We start from the raw sequence: 14,050 nt of genomic DNA, 5'->3' as shown, positions 1-14,050 counted from the left end.
GTAGGTAGGGTGGATAAGAGTAAGGAGTGAAGGCTAAACAGATATGGGTCAAAAAACTCAAGAGGTACGGCCAGGTAGCTGCCCTTGGGACAACTGCTCTTTTATTTGCTGTTAATGATTTCTGGGCCCCCTGTGTGACCCTGGTTGTCACCCCATACCTAAGGTTTTTTATTCTGAACCTTAGTGACCTGAGGTTGCTTCTTCACAAGCTACGGTAGGCACCCACAGTGTTGTCAAAAAGTTTCGTGTTGGGGAAATGTCCAGCTTTGTCCAACAGGAAGTAGAAGCGTCGGCCTTTGACTTTCAGAGGCAACATGGCAGGGACTTCTCCTCGGTGGGCCATGCAAGATACCTGGTTTAAGGGAACCGTAAAATGGGCACCCCAACCAAAGGGGGCATGAGTGGTGAGGGTCACTTGCTTCCCTCCAGCCCGTAGCATCACTGAGCGCACAGAGCGGAGGGAAAAGAGAAGACCAGCACCAAGTACCAGGGAACCTGTAGGAAAAGCAGATTTGGGTTTTCACTGGAAAGCTAAGCAGCAACCCTTTCAGTGGCCCCCGAATAAAAATAATTATGATGGTAACATTTACTGTGTTCCTCTTATACCCCAGTCATATATTAGTCATTCCTCCCAACAGCCTTAATAGATACCCATCCCCAGTTTAAAACAGGATCCAGAGTAAGGGTACTAACTTGCTCAAGGTTACAAAATAAGAGCCAGACGGCAGCTTGAGCCTGTAAAGGGCTTGGCGCTCAGGGACTTCCAACTCTAGTGTACCGCGCTCCTACCTACTCCTGCTCATCCGGGAGGGTTGGGAGCCCCTTACTCTTGCCCGAACAGAGAGGATTGTGCCCACCTTCTTCGATCAAGCTGGGAAGCTAGCCCACACCTTACCGATGGCGCCGCAGCCGACGGCAAGGCCGTAGCGCCAGAGTGTAGAGCGCAGGTCCAAGCGGCCATGGTCTGGGGTCTTGGCGTCTGTTGGACGAACCGGGGTTGGGGGACGGGCCAAGGAGGCAACGGCCAGGGAAGCCCAGAAGACGCCCTGGCCAGCGCAGAACAGCCCGAGGACGGCGAAGAAGCGGCCCCGTTCGTGCTCGAAGAGCAGCACATCCCGTGGCGGAGCCGTGTCATGCAGGGCCCGGCGCGCGGACAGTGACTGCAGCGCTCGGAACAGCAGCACAGACCACCTCCGCCCGGGCGCCGCCATGGCGCTGCGCGGAGCCGTTTCCGGGGCGGGACTTCCTGCCTGCTTGCCCCGCCCCACCCCCCGGAGTCCTTCAGCCCTAGGCGAGGCAGGCGGGGCCCATCCCTCGGCCCCGCCCACGCCTGTGAACTGTAAGGCTAAAATAACTCAGCTGGACACCAAATACAATACCATTCTTTATCTTAAAAAGTAGGGAGGATCCTGGGGTTAAGTACACAAAGCACCTAAGTCCTTCGGGTATTTTAGTGTCAGTTCTACAAAGTAAGCTTTGGCTTCCTGGCACCAGGGAGGCTCAATCTTCTGGAGGCTTCCAGAAGGCAGGTGAGGAGAAGGATCCAGCAGCCCTCCCTCCTCGGTCACAGTCACAGGGCGGCCTCGGGCCGGAGAGGAGACATCAGTACATCCAGGGGCTATTTACAGGGGTCTTCTGGGGCATGACTATGGATCACTTCATGAATGCCACTTCTGGGATCTCACCCTTGGCCTTAAAGAAACATAAACAGGTCAGCAGAGCCAGTGGCCCATGCCATGCCCCGAGCCTCCCTGACCCTCTCGAAGGCCTGGTGCTTTCTTTGCCACCTGTTTTCAAATCTTACCTTGAGGTGAGTAAAGGCCTGGGCAGACCTGGTGTAGTCCCAGTTGTTGTCCTGGAGGCACCTGGAGTAGGGGAAGAACAGGCACCTCCATTAGAACCTCAAGTATGGGCTTTAAAAATTTTAGGGGCACTTATTTTTCACCACCAGCACTACCTCAGTTTACCCCATTTCCTACACATGCTCAGTACTCACTTCTGGGACCACTCAAGGTTCATGCCAGACTGGGTAGAGAAAGCCTGCAGCATTTCCTGCTGCTCTGGGGAGAGGGTGGGCACTGGGCTGGAGGAGGGTGTGGGTGCAGGCATGGCAAAGGCTCTCTGGATCTCATCAGCACTGGCATTCCGCACAAACAGCTCATCGTTGACGATGCACAACCTTGGAGACAAAAAGCACCTTAGACCGCTGGACAGACGGAAGATAACCTCATCCTCCCAACATCATTCCTGTTCTCACTTGACACTCAGAGTCTTTCAATACCCACAAGATTCCTTTATCATTTACCCCCTTTTTCCCATGGACTCCACATATGTGATTATCTACCAAACAGACTGGAATTATACATTCTTCCCCAACCCTCATTTACCTTCACAACAAACTTAGGAAGTGAATATTGTTAAACCACTTTTCCACAGTGGCAGCCATGCATTGGGACTGGGACCCAACATGGTAAGTCAGACACTCACCCTGAATTGCTGGCAGGAACAGCGACGAACGTCCGGGTAAAGGCTCGCAAGGAGTCCCGAGACTTTCCATCCACTGCAATGATAACAATGGTGATGACCTATCAGAGTCATTCATGTTTTATGTTTTCAAACAGCTTCTCAAAAATCATAGTCTGATTTGATACAGAGAACCCTAAGCAGGCTAAACGGGTAATTATGTGTGCACAGATGAGCAGAGCAGGGAGGAGTGTCAGAGGTTAGAGAGGACAATAGTAACACTTTTATGCCACTGGTTATTTATTTGTATCTGTGGGCCGGGCCCTGTGACAGGCACTTTATAAATCACTTCACTTACTCCCCAAACACGTAATGAGATGCCTATTATGAATCCCTTTCTTTTACAGACAGTCAGGTTCAGAGGTCATGTAAATAGCTCACAGACACAGAGGACCAAGGTTGGGGATGGAAGCTGAGAACTGTCTGCCTCCAAAGTCTGTGTCCTTCTAACCATCAGGCTGTTCCCATAGCCAAGACAGGAAAGACAGGTGAGGATAGGCTTGGGGGCAGAAAGGGAGAAGGTGGTCAGGGAAGAAGAGGAGAGAAGGGAGCTGGGAAGTTGAGAGTGCTCAGAATGACTAGCTGGGACAGGGACCACTCCACAAACTCAGGACTCCAAAGATACTTACCTTCTTTGAAGACTCCGTTGACAGAGAAACACAGCAATGTGCTCTGAAAGAGAAGCAGCAACATCAGGTACCATCTAGGCTCCCAGCAGAGCCCAAGTCCCTCCTTGCCTCTAAAGGACTGCCCCTTGCCCAAATCTAAGCTTCTGTCAAGAGAGAAATAGGTGCTTACTGTCTGTGCACTTATGTCTACCACAAAGGAATTGATGTCATGCTGAGTTTTGGGCAACTCATTGAGGAAGGCCACCACGTTGAGACGTGTGTGCTTCAGCAGTCGGAACCGCAGGGCTGTGGGAGGAGGAGAAGCCGAGGTTAGGAGCTGCCACACACTGAGCCCAGACTGACTCCTTCCCATGCCCTTCTCCTACCCTGTTTGGCTCACATCACACACTTACTAGGGTCTTTAAGCTTCTTCACATTCCTGCTATCCTTGAAGTACTCGGCCAAGTTGCTTCTGGGGGAACAAGAAGAAAAAGAGGCAGTGGTCAGAGCAGTGGCGATGCTGCACGTGCTGGCCAGCGTCTGCTGAGCAACTCTGATCCTGGGCAGGTTCTGGGATGTGCTACTCACCGGGCAGGGTTCTGGGGGGTGAAAGGAATGCTCAGCGAGCAGCAGGCTCCATCATGGTAGGCATCCAGGAGCCGCTGCCGGTCTCCCGAGTCATAAACCGCATAGTACCTGTGGGGCAAACGAAAGGGGAGGGTCGAGCTCCACAAGCTGGATCCACAAAGGGACTGACAGCTCTCAAGACTGAGTTGTGCTGGGCCCACTGCTCCCCACCCTCAGGACACCCAAGATACTTACTGCTGCAAGAAGTGCAGGACCAGATTCTTCAGGGTCTCTGTTCCAAAGTAGCTTCCCTGGAATCAAACAGACTCCAATCAAACAGGACCATGGTACCAGGACTCTCCTCCCAACATGAGTTCTTGCTCTGTGCCCCCCAGATGCCACTCCACCACTTACCTTGCAAGGTGGTAACGTTGTGGGGGCTTCAACATCAAAGGCAATTGGTGGGGGTAACTCATGGCCATCCTGCAGAAGGAAGTGAAAGACGACAATGTAAACAGTGAAAGAAGGCTAGATGAGGGACTTCCCTGGCAGTCCAGGGCTAAGGCTCCCCACTCCCAATGCAGGGGGCTTGGGTTCAATCCCTGGTCAGGGACCTAGATCCCACATGCTGCAACTAAGAGTTGGTGGGCCGCAACTAAGACCCAGCAGAACCAAATAAATTTTTTTTTTTTTAAAGACTGGATGAGTAATTAGATGGGAGAACTAAAAGGGTCAGAGGTCAAGTAAGAAAGAAATGGAAAGGGGTCTATGAATCCTGATGATGCAACTATCATCTACAGGCATTTTTCTGGGAAGAAGAATTATAACCTTTGCTAATATATATATGAAATCTTTGCTAGATTATCAAAGGGTTCCATATCCCCAAATTAGTGATCATATAAAGGCACGTTAGGCAAGACTGAGGGTTGCAGGTGCTGTGCTCCTCAGAAGAGAATGAAAAAAATGAGGTACTCACCAGTCGCAATAGTTTTGGAAATCGCTCTCGAACGGCGCTGTCAAGAACGGGACAAAAGTGAGTAATGTTTCAGAGTCACTGTGCCTCCTGGGCTGCTCTAGGAGCAGAAACACCCGTGCCCAAGGGACGGCCCAGCCCATCCTCCTTGCGCTCTCACTCTTCCCCAGCCTCTGAGCTCCAGGAAAAATAACCCCACTCCCCACCTCGTCTGGGGCATCCAAAAATGACTGCCTTGAAGGACGACACTCTCTGCCTGACTCCGAGCACTGCAGAGGCAGTGCTCCCGGCCCAGGCGTTAAGCCAGGACCTCTCCTCCGTCCTCGTCCCCCTTACCTTCCACCTACTCACCTGTGCAGCCCCGGGAGGAGGGAATGGGGTGGGAGCCCAAGGGCTCCGCTGCCTCAACAGGTGTCCATCACTTCTGCCAGGTCTGGCCGTGGCCAAGACCAGAACACACCACAGAAATGGCACAGGATGTTGGGGCAGGGAGACGAGCAAGGCTCAGGGAGAGGAGAGGCCAAGGAGGAAGAGAGGGGAGAGGAGAGAGAAAAGGAAGGAGAGGACGGGGCAAAGAAGAGACCAGGGAGATTCAGGCGAGGAAAGAGAAAAAGGAAAGAGAAAGCAAAGACAAAGCGACAGCACTGCATGGTGGAGAGTCATTTAGAAAGACCAGGGAGAACCAAGGGAAAGAGGCGCCTGACACAGCCCTCTCTTTCGGCTCCCTTCTCCCTGTGGTCCAAGCAGGAAATGAGAAACACATCTTTGCTGTGGTGAGAGGGCAGCTTCTATTGGCCAGGTGTCTGTCTGCTACCTGGGTCCCGATCTGAGCTGGGCGTGGGAAGCAAAGCAGCCATGGGGGCAGGAGATCTCCCTCCGAAGGGGTGAGGGTTCAGGCCCCTGCAAAGTTGGGGGGGTGAGGGTCAGTGCCCCACCACTGTTGGCCCCCAAGTTCTCTCCTGATGGCCCCTCTGCGACTGTGCCTGTCTTAGGTTGTTCCTTCCCTGAGGAATCTTACCCGTCTCTGGCTAACCAGCCATCCTCCGGGGCCAAGCAGGGTGATATGAGGTGTGCGAGTGAGGGAGGGGCAGCGCCCCCAGAGAGGGTCAGTTCTCTGTCTCCTGGATAGCCTATGCCCCCGTGGCCTCCACGCCCAGCACCTGCCTTGGGATTCCCTCGCCTGCTGGCGGGGCCCCGGCTCTGGTCACGTGTCTTAGGGAACCCAGGTTTCTCCTCCAGGGAGGGCCCAGCTCACAGCCTTGGGCAAGAGCGACAGAGTGCATGGCACCAGCCACCAGGAGGCCTCAACCTCAGCATGGGCAGGAAAACCCAGGCAGTAGCCTTGGGCAAAGCGATTGTGAGAACTGAGCCCCTCTTGGCAACAGGGCAAGAGGGGCTGTCACCGGACAGAGGAGGGAAGGCCCATCAGCAGGAAGTCCCAGGGAGGGAGGGCTTTCCCTGCCCAGGGGTTACCAGGCTCTTGGCTCAAAGCAGCTCCACATATGGGGGTGTAATATGCAAGACACCCCGTGGTCATGGTAGAGAAAGGGAGATGCTCTTCTTGAAACAAAAGGGGAGGGAGAGTCTAGAGAAGGCTGTGTTCAGGAAGGAAGGAGAAAGGCCACAGAATCAGCACACAGGCAGTCAGGTGAGAAGAAAGGAAAGGAGGCCTGGGGCAAAGCTAGGGGTCACGGGCAGACACAATGGAGGAACACGTGATCCTCCCCAAGGACAGGTGGCTCCAGCCGAGGGCTGCACATCTCCTGCAGACGGGCAGTGGTCAGGGTGCATCCGCTCAGCCTCCCAGGGGGTGAAGGTCCCCAGGAGGGGAGACAAAGATTATAACTGACCTGATGTAAGTGGACTGGTCTCGGAAGGTGTCGCACAGGGTGTTTCCGTCAAGCCAGAGCTCTTCCAGCTTCAGCCCTTTGATCTTGTCCAACTCCCGCTCAGACTTCAGCTGCAAAGGACAGGGAGGAAAGGCAGGAAAGACACGTTGGTAAAGAAAGCCAGCTAGGTTCCCCCCACCCTCACCCCCATCTCTTAAATGCCCTCCCTGCCTCTTGCTGCCACGAGGCAAGCTCTCTCCACCTCTGTCCACCCTATCCAAACACAGCTGGGCTCTCAAACTCACCTCATTTCCAGAGAGATTTAGGATCTTTAGATTGGGTGCTTTCTGCACAATGCTGGACAAGTCATCCAGCCGGTAGAGCTTGTTGTTGCTCAAGTTCAAGGACAATAGCTGTGGGAGAGGAGAATTTAGAGGAAGCACCACCGGCCAGGGGATGAGAAACACACCTGCCTCCCGACCCCATCCTATGTACCCGACCCTGGTTCCTCCCACCTAGTGGGACAAAGGCCTCACCTCAGGGATGTTCTCTTCGATGATTCGCAGGGTGGCTGCCATGCAGCTTCTACGGTTCAGGACAACGTCAATGTTCTGAGCCACTAAATCTGCAGGAAGCAAAGGAAGTCTGAGAGGGCCTGCCCAGGCCAGCGTGCCCAGCACAGCACCTTCAAGATTTTCCCTGCTGACAGATCCCCCTCTGTCTCCACCAATCTAAGAATGGGTGAGGCAGAATCAACCTGTATCCGTCCTGTACCTGGGTCTGAACGGAGGCCCTTGAGGTCAAGTGCTTGCTGGGAGCCATCATATCGTTTGCTCATGATCAGCTGCAGAGGAAGACAAAGGGTTCACTGGAGTTGTTGCAGGGGAGGGAGGGGAGAGGGAGGGGAAAACTGCTAAGACTCAGGTGCCAGCCTAACCTTTAGCTGCTCTACTTGTTCTGGCTTTAGTTCATTCTGCACAGAATGGGGTGGAGAAGAGGAGTTGATGATGATAGATATCTGCAGAGAAGACACATACAGACAGGGTGAACTCTGGGAAGGCCTGAGCCCCAGGACCAAGACCCAGTCTATGCCCTGAGCACCAGTCCCCACCCCCAACCAAACCAGGCTCTTCGTACACACCCTGCGGTTCTCCCGATCCAAAATCTTATAGTTAACAGCCTTCAGAGCAGAGGCCGTACTGGCGTCCTCCACAAAAAACTGGGCCCGTGTGTTTTCATAGTGAAACTGCAAGAAGAGGGAACAAGGGCATTAGACCTGGAGCCCAGAGCCCCCAGTGCAGCTGGTACCTCCACCCTCCTTGGTGTGCAGTCAGCCACTCAGGCCTTCTCTTACCTCAATGGGAGTAAAAGGGACACTGCACTTGCTCTGAATCACATTCAGGAGCCATGACTTGTCGTATTTCCTGCCGTAAGGGATCTAGACGAGAGAAAGAGAAGAGACAGGAACAACATGTCACTAAATGAACAGCAGACCCTCCAGTGTTCCTTGCAGCTCGTCTGCCAAGCTCTAAAAGACTTTCTGGAGAAACAGTCAACTTAGAAGTTTTCTGGGAATTCCCTGCTACTTCAGTGGTTAGGATTCTGAGCTTCCACTGCTGGGAATTCAATCCCTGGTTGGAGAACTAAGACCCCACAGGTTGCATGGTGAGGCCAAAAAAATAAAGAGTATTCTACTCAAGCCAAATATGACTCCTTAACCCCCTTTCTTTCCATTTATACTTATTATTCCTCAAAGAATGTAAATGTTTGATTCTACAAGTTCTAAGACATCATTTATAACCTACTTGCCCTTCAGAGAACTCAAGGGCCCTCCACTCCACACTCAGCTCCTCACATCTGGAGGAGCTCTCCCAACCGCCAACCACAATTATCACACTTCCCTTTCATGGCCTTCCCATCCTGCTGCCCCTCTTCTTTTCTGAAGCTGCTCATAGATATTCTAAGATATTGATTCTTAGCAGCAAGCGCGGTTCCCTGATTGTGGAGTAAACAGCTGATTTTGTAATGTGAGAGGTGAACACCTTAACTGTGAGCCCAGCCCCCTAGCTCCCCTGCTCCATGGACCTCTCACGATACTCACTGTAATCTTAAACCAGTTCTTGGACGTCCCGTCCTGGCTGGTGCCAGCCCCTCCCCTCTCTGCAGCAGACCGATCTCTCCGCAGGGGCAGAGTAACATGAATTCGAGTCCGCTCGTTCCAGTTATCACCCCGACGGTTGGGTCGTGCAGCGTAGGGGGTGCTGTGGGGAAGAAGAGAATAAAACATTCACAAAGGTTAGGAATGTCTTCTCACAGATCTTCCTGCACTGTTATCAGGACCACAACTATCAACTACCAGTACGCTGGTCCAGGCATTTCTCTCCCTTCCAGCTGGAAGAGAAATGACACGGGAGTAAGAGGGCCACATAAATGAGGGGCTGCTAAACTCAAACCAGACCAACTGGCTACTTACTATCGTACTCGGGGAGCATCCTGGACATCACTCATCGCTACGTCTCTGTCGTCGTCCTCCAGGCGGGAGGACCGAACGCTGGAGCCCCCTCTTCCAGACCTCCGGTTCCCCTCGCCGGACTTCCACCGGAAAGGGCCTCGGCCTTTCTTTCTTCTTTGAGGGAAACTAACTCGATCATCGTGCTCTGGGTTTGGAAACAGAACAAAAATTAGAAAATACATCATTGGAGGGACTTCCCTGGTGGTCCAGTGGCTAAGACTCCCCACTCCCAACGCAGAGGGCCCTGAGTCTGACCTGTGGTCAGGGAACTGGATTCTACATGCCTTGACTAAGAGTTCACATGCCACAATTTAAAAAAAAAAGGTCCCGTGTGCCGCAACTAAGACCTGGCGCAGCCAAATAAATATTCGAATATTTAAAAAGAAGAGAGCAAAATACACCACTGGTTCAGCTACCTTGCTTGGCAATCACACTGTCCAGCACCCTGCACTATCAGATGAGCCACAAAGTCACCACAGAGGCCACCTCTGTGCAAACTCCTCTGCCTGCCCAGGGAAAGAACCCTCTCCGTGCGGTGGCAACCTCAGTGACTGGAAAACTATGTGAAGTCTTTTTAGAAAAGTGAAGCAGAAACTGGAACTAGAGAAAGGAGAAGTAGAATGTGGAAGTGAGTGTCTTAAGCACAACTGGATACAACTCAGACTCCTGACAGTCACCTGAGGTCTGCTTTTCTCACCCTCCAAAATCTACTTAACCCCACTCAAAAAACTCTTTTTAACTTTTTATTTTACATTGGAGTATAGCTGATTAATAATGTCGTGTTAGTTTCAGGTATACAACAAAGTGACTCAGTTATACCTATACATGTATCTATTCTTTTTTAGGTTCTTTTCCCAAATAGATTGTTAATGGAATACTGAGCAGCATTCCCTGTGCTATACAGTAGGTCCTTGTTGGTTATTCATTGTAACTATAGCAGTGTGTACATGTCCATCCCAAACTCCCAATCTGTCCCTTCCCTGCCCCCCTCTCCCTGGTAACCATAAGTTCATTCTCTAAGACTACCCCTACTCAAAATTTGATCACATCTTGAAAAGTCAATCACAATGATTACATCAGCTTTCAGTAAACAATACTTTTGCCTATAAAGCACGAATGTCAGTTACAAATACCAGTTTAAAGGCTTCTTTTAAGTCTTGTTCTCGCCTCAAAACACTGAAACTAGAACTACCATATGATCCTGCAAATCCACTCCAATTATACATCCAGAAAAAAACAAAAAGTACTAATTTAAAAAGATACATGCATAAATGAGAAAGTTGGGATTAACATCTGCACACTACTATATCTGAAACAGATAATCAATAAGGACCCACTGTATATAGCACAGGGAACTCTACCCAGTACTCTGTAACAACCTCCGTGAGAAAAGAATCTGAAAAACAATAGATACATGTACACCTGCATCACTTTGCTGTACACCCGAAAGTAACACAACACTGTAAATCAACTATACTTCAATATAAAGATTGTTTTTAAAAAGCATCGAAACTAAGAAAAAGGGAAGAATACATATGAGCTTCACTTGTTTTCAGGTCAATTAAAAAAAAGATACCTGCATCTCATTGTTCACAGCAACACTGTTTACAGTGGGAAAGATATGGAAGCAATCCAAATGTCCATCAAGGGACTAACGGATAAAGAAGATGTTGTGTACACACACACACACACACACACAACGAAATACTACTCACCATAAAAAAGAATGAAATCTTGCCACTGCAACAACATGAATGGATGTGGAGGTTATTATACTTAGTAAAGTAAGTCAGACAGAAAAAGACAAATACTGTATGATATCACATATATAAAAACTAAAACGAATATATTTAGCAAAACAGAAACAGACTCACAGATATAGATAACAAACTCGTGGTTATCAGTGGGGAGAGGGAAAGCAGGAGGGGCAAGATAAGGTTATGGGATTAAGAGATACCAACTACTAAGTATAAAATAGGCAACAATGATATATTATTGCATGGGGAGTGACAGCCATTATTCTGTAATAACTTTTAATGGGGTATAATCTATCATAATACTGAATCACTACGTTCACTTTCATGTCATACCTGAAAACTAATATAATGTTGTAAATCAACCATATTGAAAAACTACCACTTTGAAGTGAATGTTGAAGTGTGAGTGACCCAAGTGTAACTGGACACAACTCACTCTCCTGAAAAAATCACCTGAAATCTGCTGTCTGCCCACCCACATCCACTTAACCCCAAGTGACCTCTCTCATATCCAGGTAAACCAATCATGGTGATTACATTAACGTAATCAATACTCCTTTTGCCTACAGAGTACAAACATCAATTACAAATATGATCAATCTAATGGTTTATTTTACATATCTTATTCTCAAACTCTGAAGTTCAGAGAGTGAACTCTTAGTTTCCTTGGTCAGAGATGCCTCTTAACTCAGGAGACAACTCCTGAATCCAGGTTCTAGTGGCAGTCAGGGTGCTTCACCAAGGGTCCTTGAATGTTCTCCAGGAATATGTTCCTCTCAATCGTGGTGTGCAGAAATGGCTTCTTAAAAAGAGACCTATGATTCCCCCCACAGGTCTGTCTAATGCATGAAGTGAAGTCGCTCAGTCGTGTCCGACTCTTTGCGACCCCATGGACTGTAGCCTACCAGGCTCCTCCCTCCATGGGATTCTCCAGGCAAGAGTACTGGAGTGGGTTGCCATTCCTGTCTCCAGGGGATCTTCCCGACCCAGGGATCGAACCCAGGTCTCCCGCATTCCAGGCAGACGCTTTAACCTCGGAGCCACCAGGGAATCCCTGTCTAATGCATAGTACGCTGCAAACACTGAATCTCATGAAATGACCCTAGGGGAAAAATAGACGACTAGAAGGAGCGGTTAACATTTATCGAGAAGTTTATCCGATGTCAGGCGCTCGACGTACACGATCTCGTTTTAATACACACACACACACACACACACACAAACTCAGGAGACAGGTACTGTTTCTAGCCTCCTTAAGGGGATGGAAAATCAGGCCTGAGTGTTTAACTCACACAAGATCGGCATGGCCAACTCAGAATTGAAACCTTGGCTGTCGTGTGCTCCTAATCACTACTCTGGACCTAAACCCAATGTAGTGTTCTGGCTAGAACAGTGAATTAATGTATAGGTCTAAAATATTAAAGCTAAAGCTGCGGACGGTGGGGGAGGGGGCAAGACCGACTGGACGCGCGGTAGAAAATAGGGCACCGGCACCCCAAGAACAGGGCACTGACTCACGTTAGTATAGCCGCCAAACTGAACTGACAAGCATCCACCACTCATAAAGTTCAAAGGAATCCAGTCACCCCACCGCCGAGCCACCCGCTCCGACCCGCAGGTGTTCACAACGCCAGGATTCTGGGGTCAACGAGCCGGGCACCCACCCTCGAGTTCAGCCAGGGCCCGGACTGCCTCGCCCCGGGCCCGCGCCACTCAGCCGCGGACACCCGGCCCCTCGCGGCCTCCCGCCCCAGCGCTGCGGCCTAGGCCGGCGCTGCCCAGCGGGGCTCCAGATCGCCCCTCTCCCCGGCTCAAGGACCAGCACTGACCGTTGTATGACTTCCCCTCGTCCGCCATGGCACAGCTAGAAGCAGGGGCGGGCTGCGTCGCGGGCCGCTACTTAGCCAAACGTCCGAATGCCAAGGCGCTCCAGGTCGAAGTGCTCCTACGCCGGCTACCACCGCGTTTATAAGGAGACCGCGTCGCGCGCTGCCGACGTCCCACGATCATAGGCGGAGCCACTGGGAAACGCGCGTGCGCATTCGACCAGCAGAGACACTGGGGCGGGGCTTGGGGCCGACGCTCCGCCCAGTACTGGTTAGTTTACTGATCCCCCTGATTAGCACTCGCACCTGCCCTCTGCTTTCATCGTCCGCCGGCAGGCACCTCCAAAGTTGGTGCTGAAGCAGAGATGGCCACTGCATCCCAGGGTTCAAACTGAAAAAGGGAAGGAAGGCCACAAGAAGGGCTTCTGAGGAATGGGAGATCAGTGCCTTGGAGTGACCGCTTCAAGACCCCTAGGAGGATCCAGCCTGGGCTTAAGTCTCAGCTCAGCCCTTTGCCTTCTACAGATCTATGCCTTGCTTTCCTTGCCTATAAAATGAAATAGAAAACTAGAAGGTAAGCTCCAAGACAGCAAGGAGTTGACTAATGCATGGCTTTTTTTTTCTCTCCAGCACCTGGCTCAGTACCATACCTAGCGTGTACCAGTAACTCAGCAAATACTATGAAATAAATTTCCAATCTATGCAACCCTCCCTCAAATAGTTGCGGAGTCAAATGAGAAAAACTGCATTTGTCAGGCTTCGATCGTCTTCACAGATCGCCCCACCCACCATCGATGTGCTGTGCTTAAACCCACATGGTGGGTCAACTAAAGTTAAGATGCAAGAGCACCCCCTGAAAACAGGTCAAAAGGAGAGAAAATGCCAGGGCTAAGAAAGGCCAGGGCTCTCCTAGATAACTACCACCCCCAACCCTAAGGTACTACAGCCAGCCCAATGTGTGACTGTTGTCACTATAGCTTGAGCTTCCTTTGGGGTGTATGAAATGGGGGTACTCCAGTGACCTCAGAATGATGTGGTTGTGGGTCCTGGTAAAGACTGACAAGCATATTGACCTTCCTGGAGGGTAGGTATTCCAGGCAGATCTCTACTTCATTCTCCTGTGATTGGCTTGGATTTGGTGAGGGGCTTCAAGAGGGGATCAAGAGCCTCAGCTGGAGCTGGGAACAAATTCTTCACCTTTCACTCCTGGCAGCAGGCATAACTCCTGCTTCATCCAGCCCAAGGAAAATGGTGGGACTGGAAGATGCAGATGAAACAGGTCCAAATACTTCTGGAGATGGTCCTGGAAGTTACCACTAATCAGAGAATCACTCTGGGATCGTGTACCCTGCTTTGAAGGGAATTTTCCGTGATAATTAAGTACTGCTGCACTTGGTTAGGCCCGCTGGAAGCAGCTGTATACATGGAGCCCAAAGCCTGGCCCCTCAGGGTCAT

The 14,050-nt window shown here is 50.8% G+C and overlaps 2 protein-coding genes across 2 annotated transcripts; both read right to left on the bottom strand.

Annotated features, from left to right (window-relative positions):
• Positions 1 to 65: 65 nt before the first annotated feature.
• Positions 66 to 1,243, bottom strand: TMEM223 (transmembrane protein 223). Its single transcript, XM_005904850.3, has 2 exons — positions 896 to 1,243; positions 66 to 495 (listed from the first exon to the last, which is right to left on the bottom strand). The coding sequence occupies exons 1-2, from the start codon at positions 1,209 to 1,211 to the stop codon at positions 203 to 205; spliced, it is 609 nt and encodes a 202-aa protein (XP_005904912.1). The 5' UTR covers positions 1,212 to 1,243; the 3' UTR covers positions 66 to 202.
• A 128-nt stretch (positions 1,244 to 1,371) lies between these two features.
• Positions 1,372 to 14,004, bottom strand: NXF1 (nuclear RNA export factor 1). The gene is made up of 21 exons (XM_005904851.3): positions 12,599 to 14,004; positions 8,974 to 9,157; positions 8,602 to 8,761; positions 7,855 to 7,938; positions 7,642 to 7,746; positions 7,438 to 7,518; positions 7,275 to 7,344; positions 7,037 to 7,125; positions 6,806 to 6,913; positions 6,522 to 6,631; positions 4,675 to 4,711; positions 4,113 to 4,181; positions 3,954 to 4,009; positions 3,720 to 3,827; positions 3,545 to 3,603; positions 3,322 to 3,437; positions 3,153 to 3,195; positions 2,488 to 2,560; positions 1,997 to 2,179; positions 1,805 to 1,865; positions 1,372 to 1,692 (listed from the first exon to the last, which is right to left on the bottom strand). Exons 1-21 carry the CDS (start codon positions 12,624 to 12,626, stop codon positions 1,654 to 1,656), a joined length of 1,863 nt encoding a protein of 620 aa, XP_005904913.1. The 5' UTR covers positions 12,627 to 14,004; the 3' UTR covers positions 1,372 to 1,653.
• Between the last annotated feature and the right edge of the window lie 46 nt (positions 14,005 to 14,050).

Source organism: Bos mutus, chromosome 22 (genome assembly GCF_027580195.1).
Source record: "Bos mutus isolate GX-2022 chromosome 22, NWIPB_WYAK_1.1, whole genome shotgun sequence".
Lineage (NCBI taxonomy): Eukaryota > Metazoa > Chordata > Mammalia > Artiodactyla > Bovidae > Bos > Bos mutus.
This window is presented reverse-complemented; position numbering and strand designations above follow the sequence as displayed.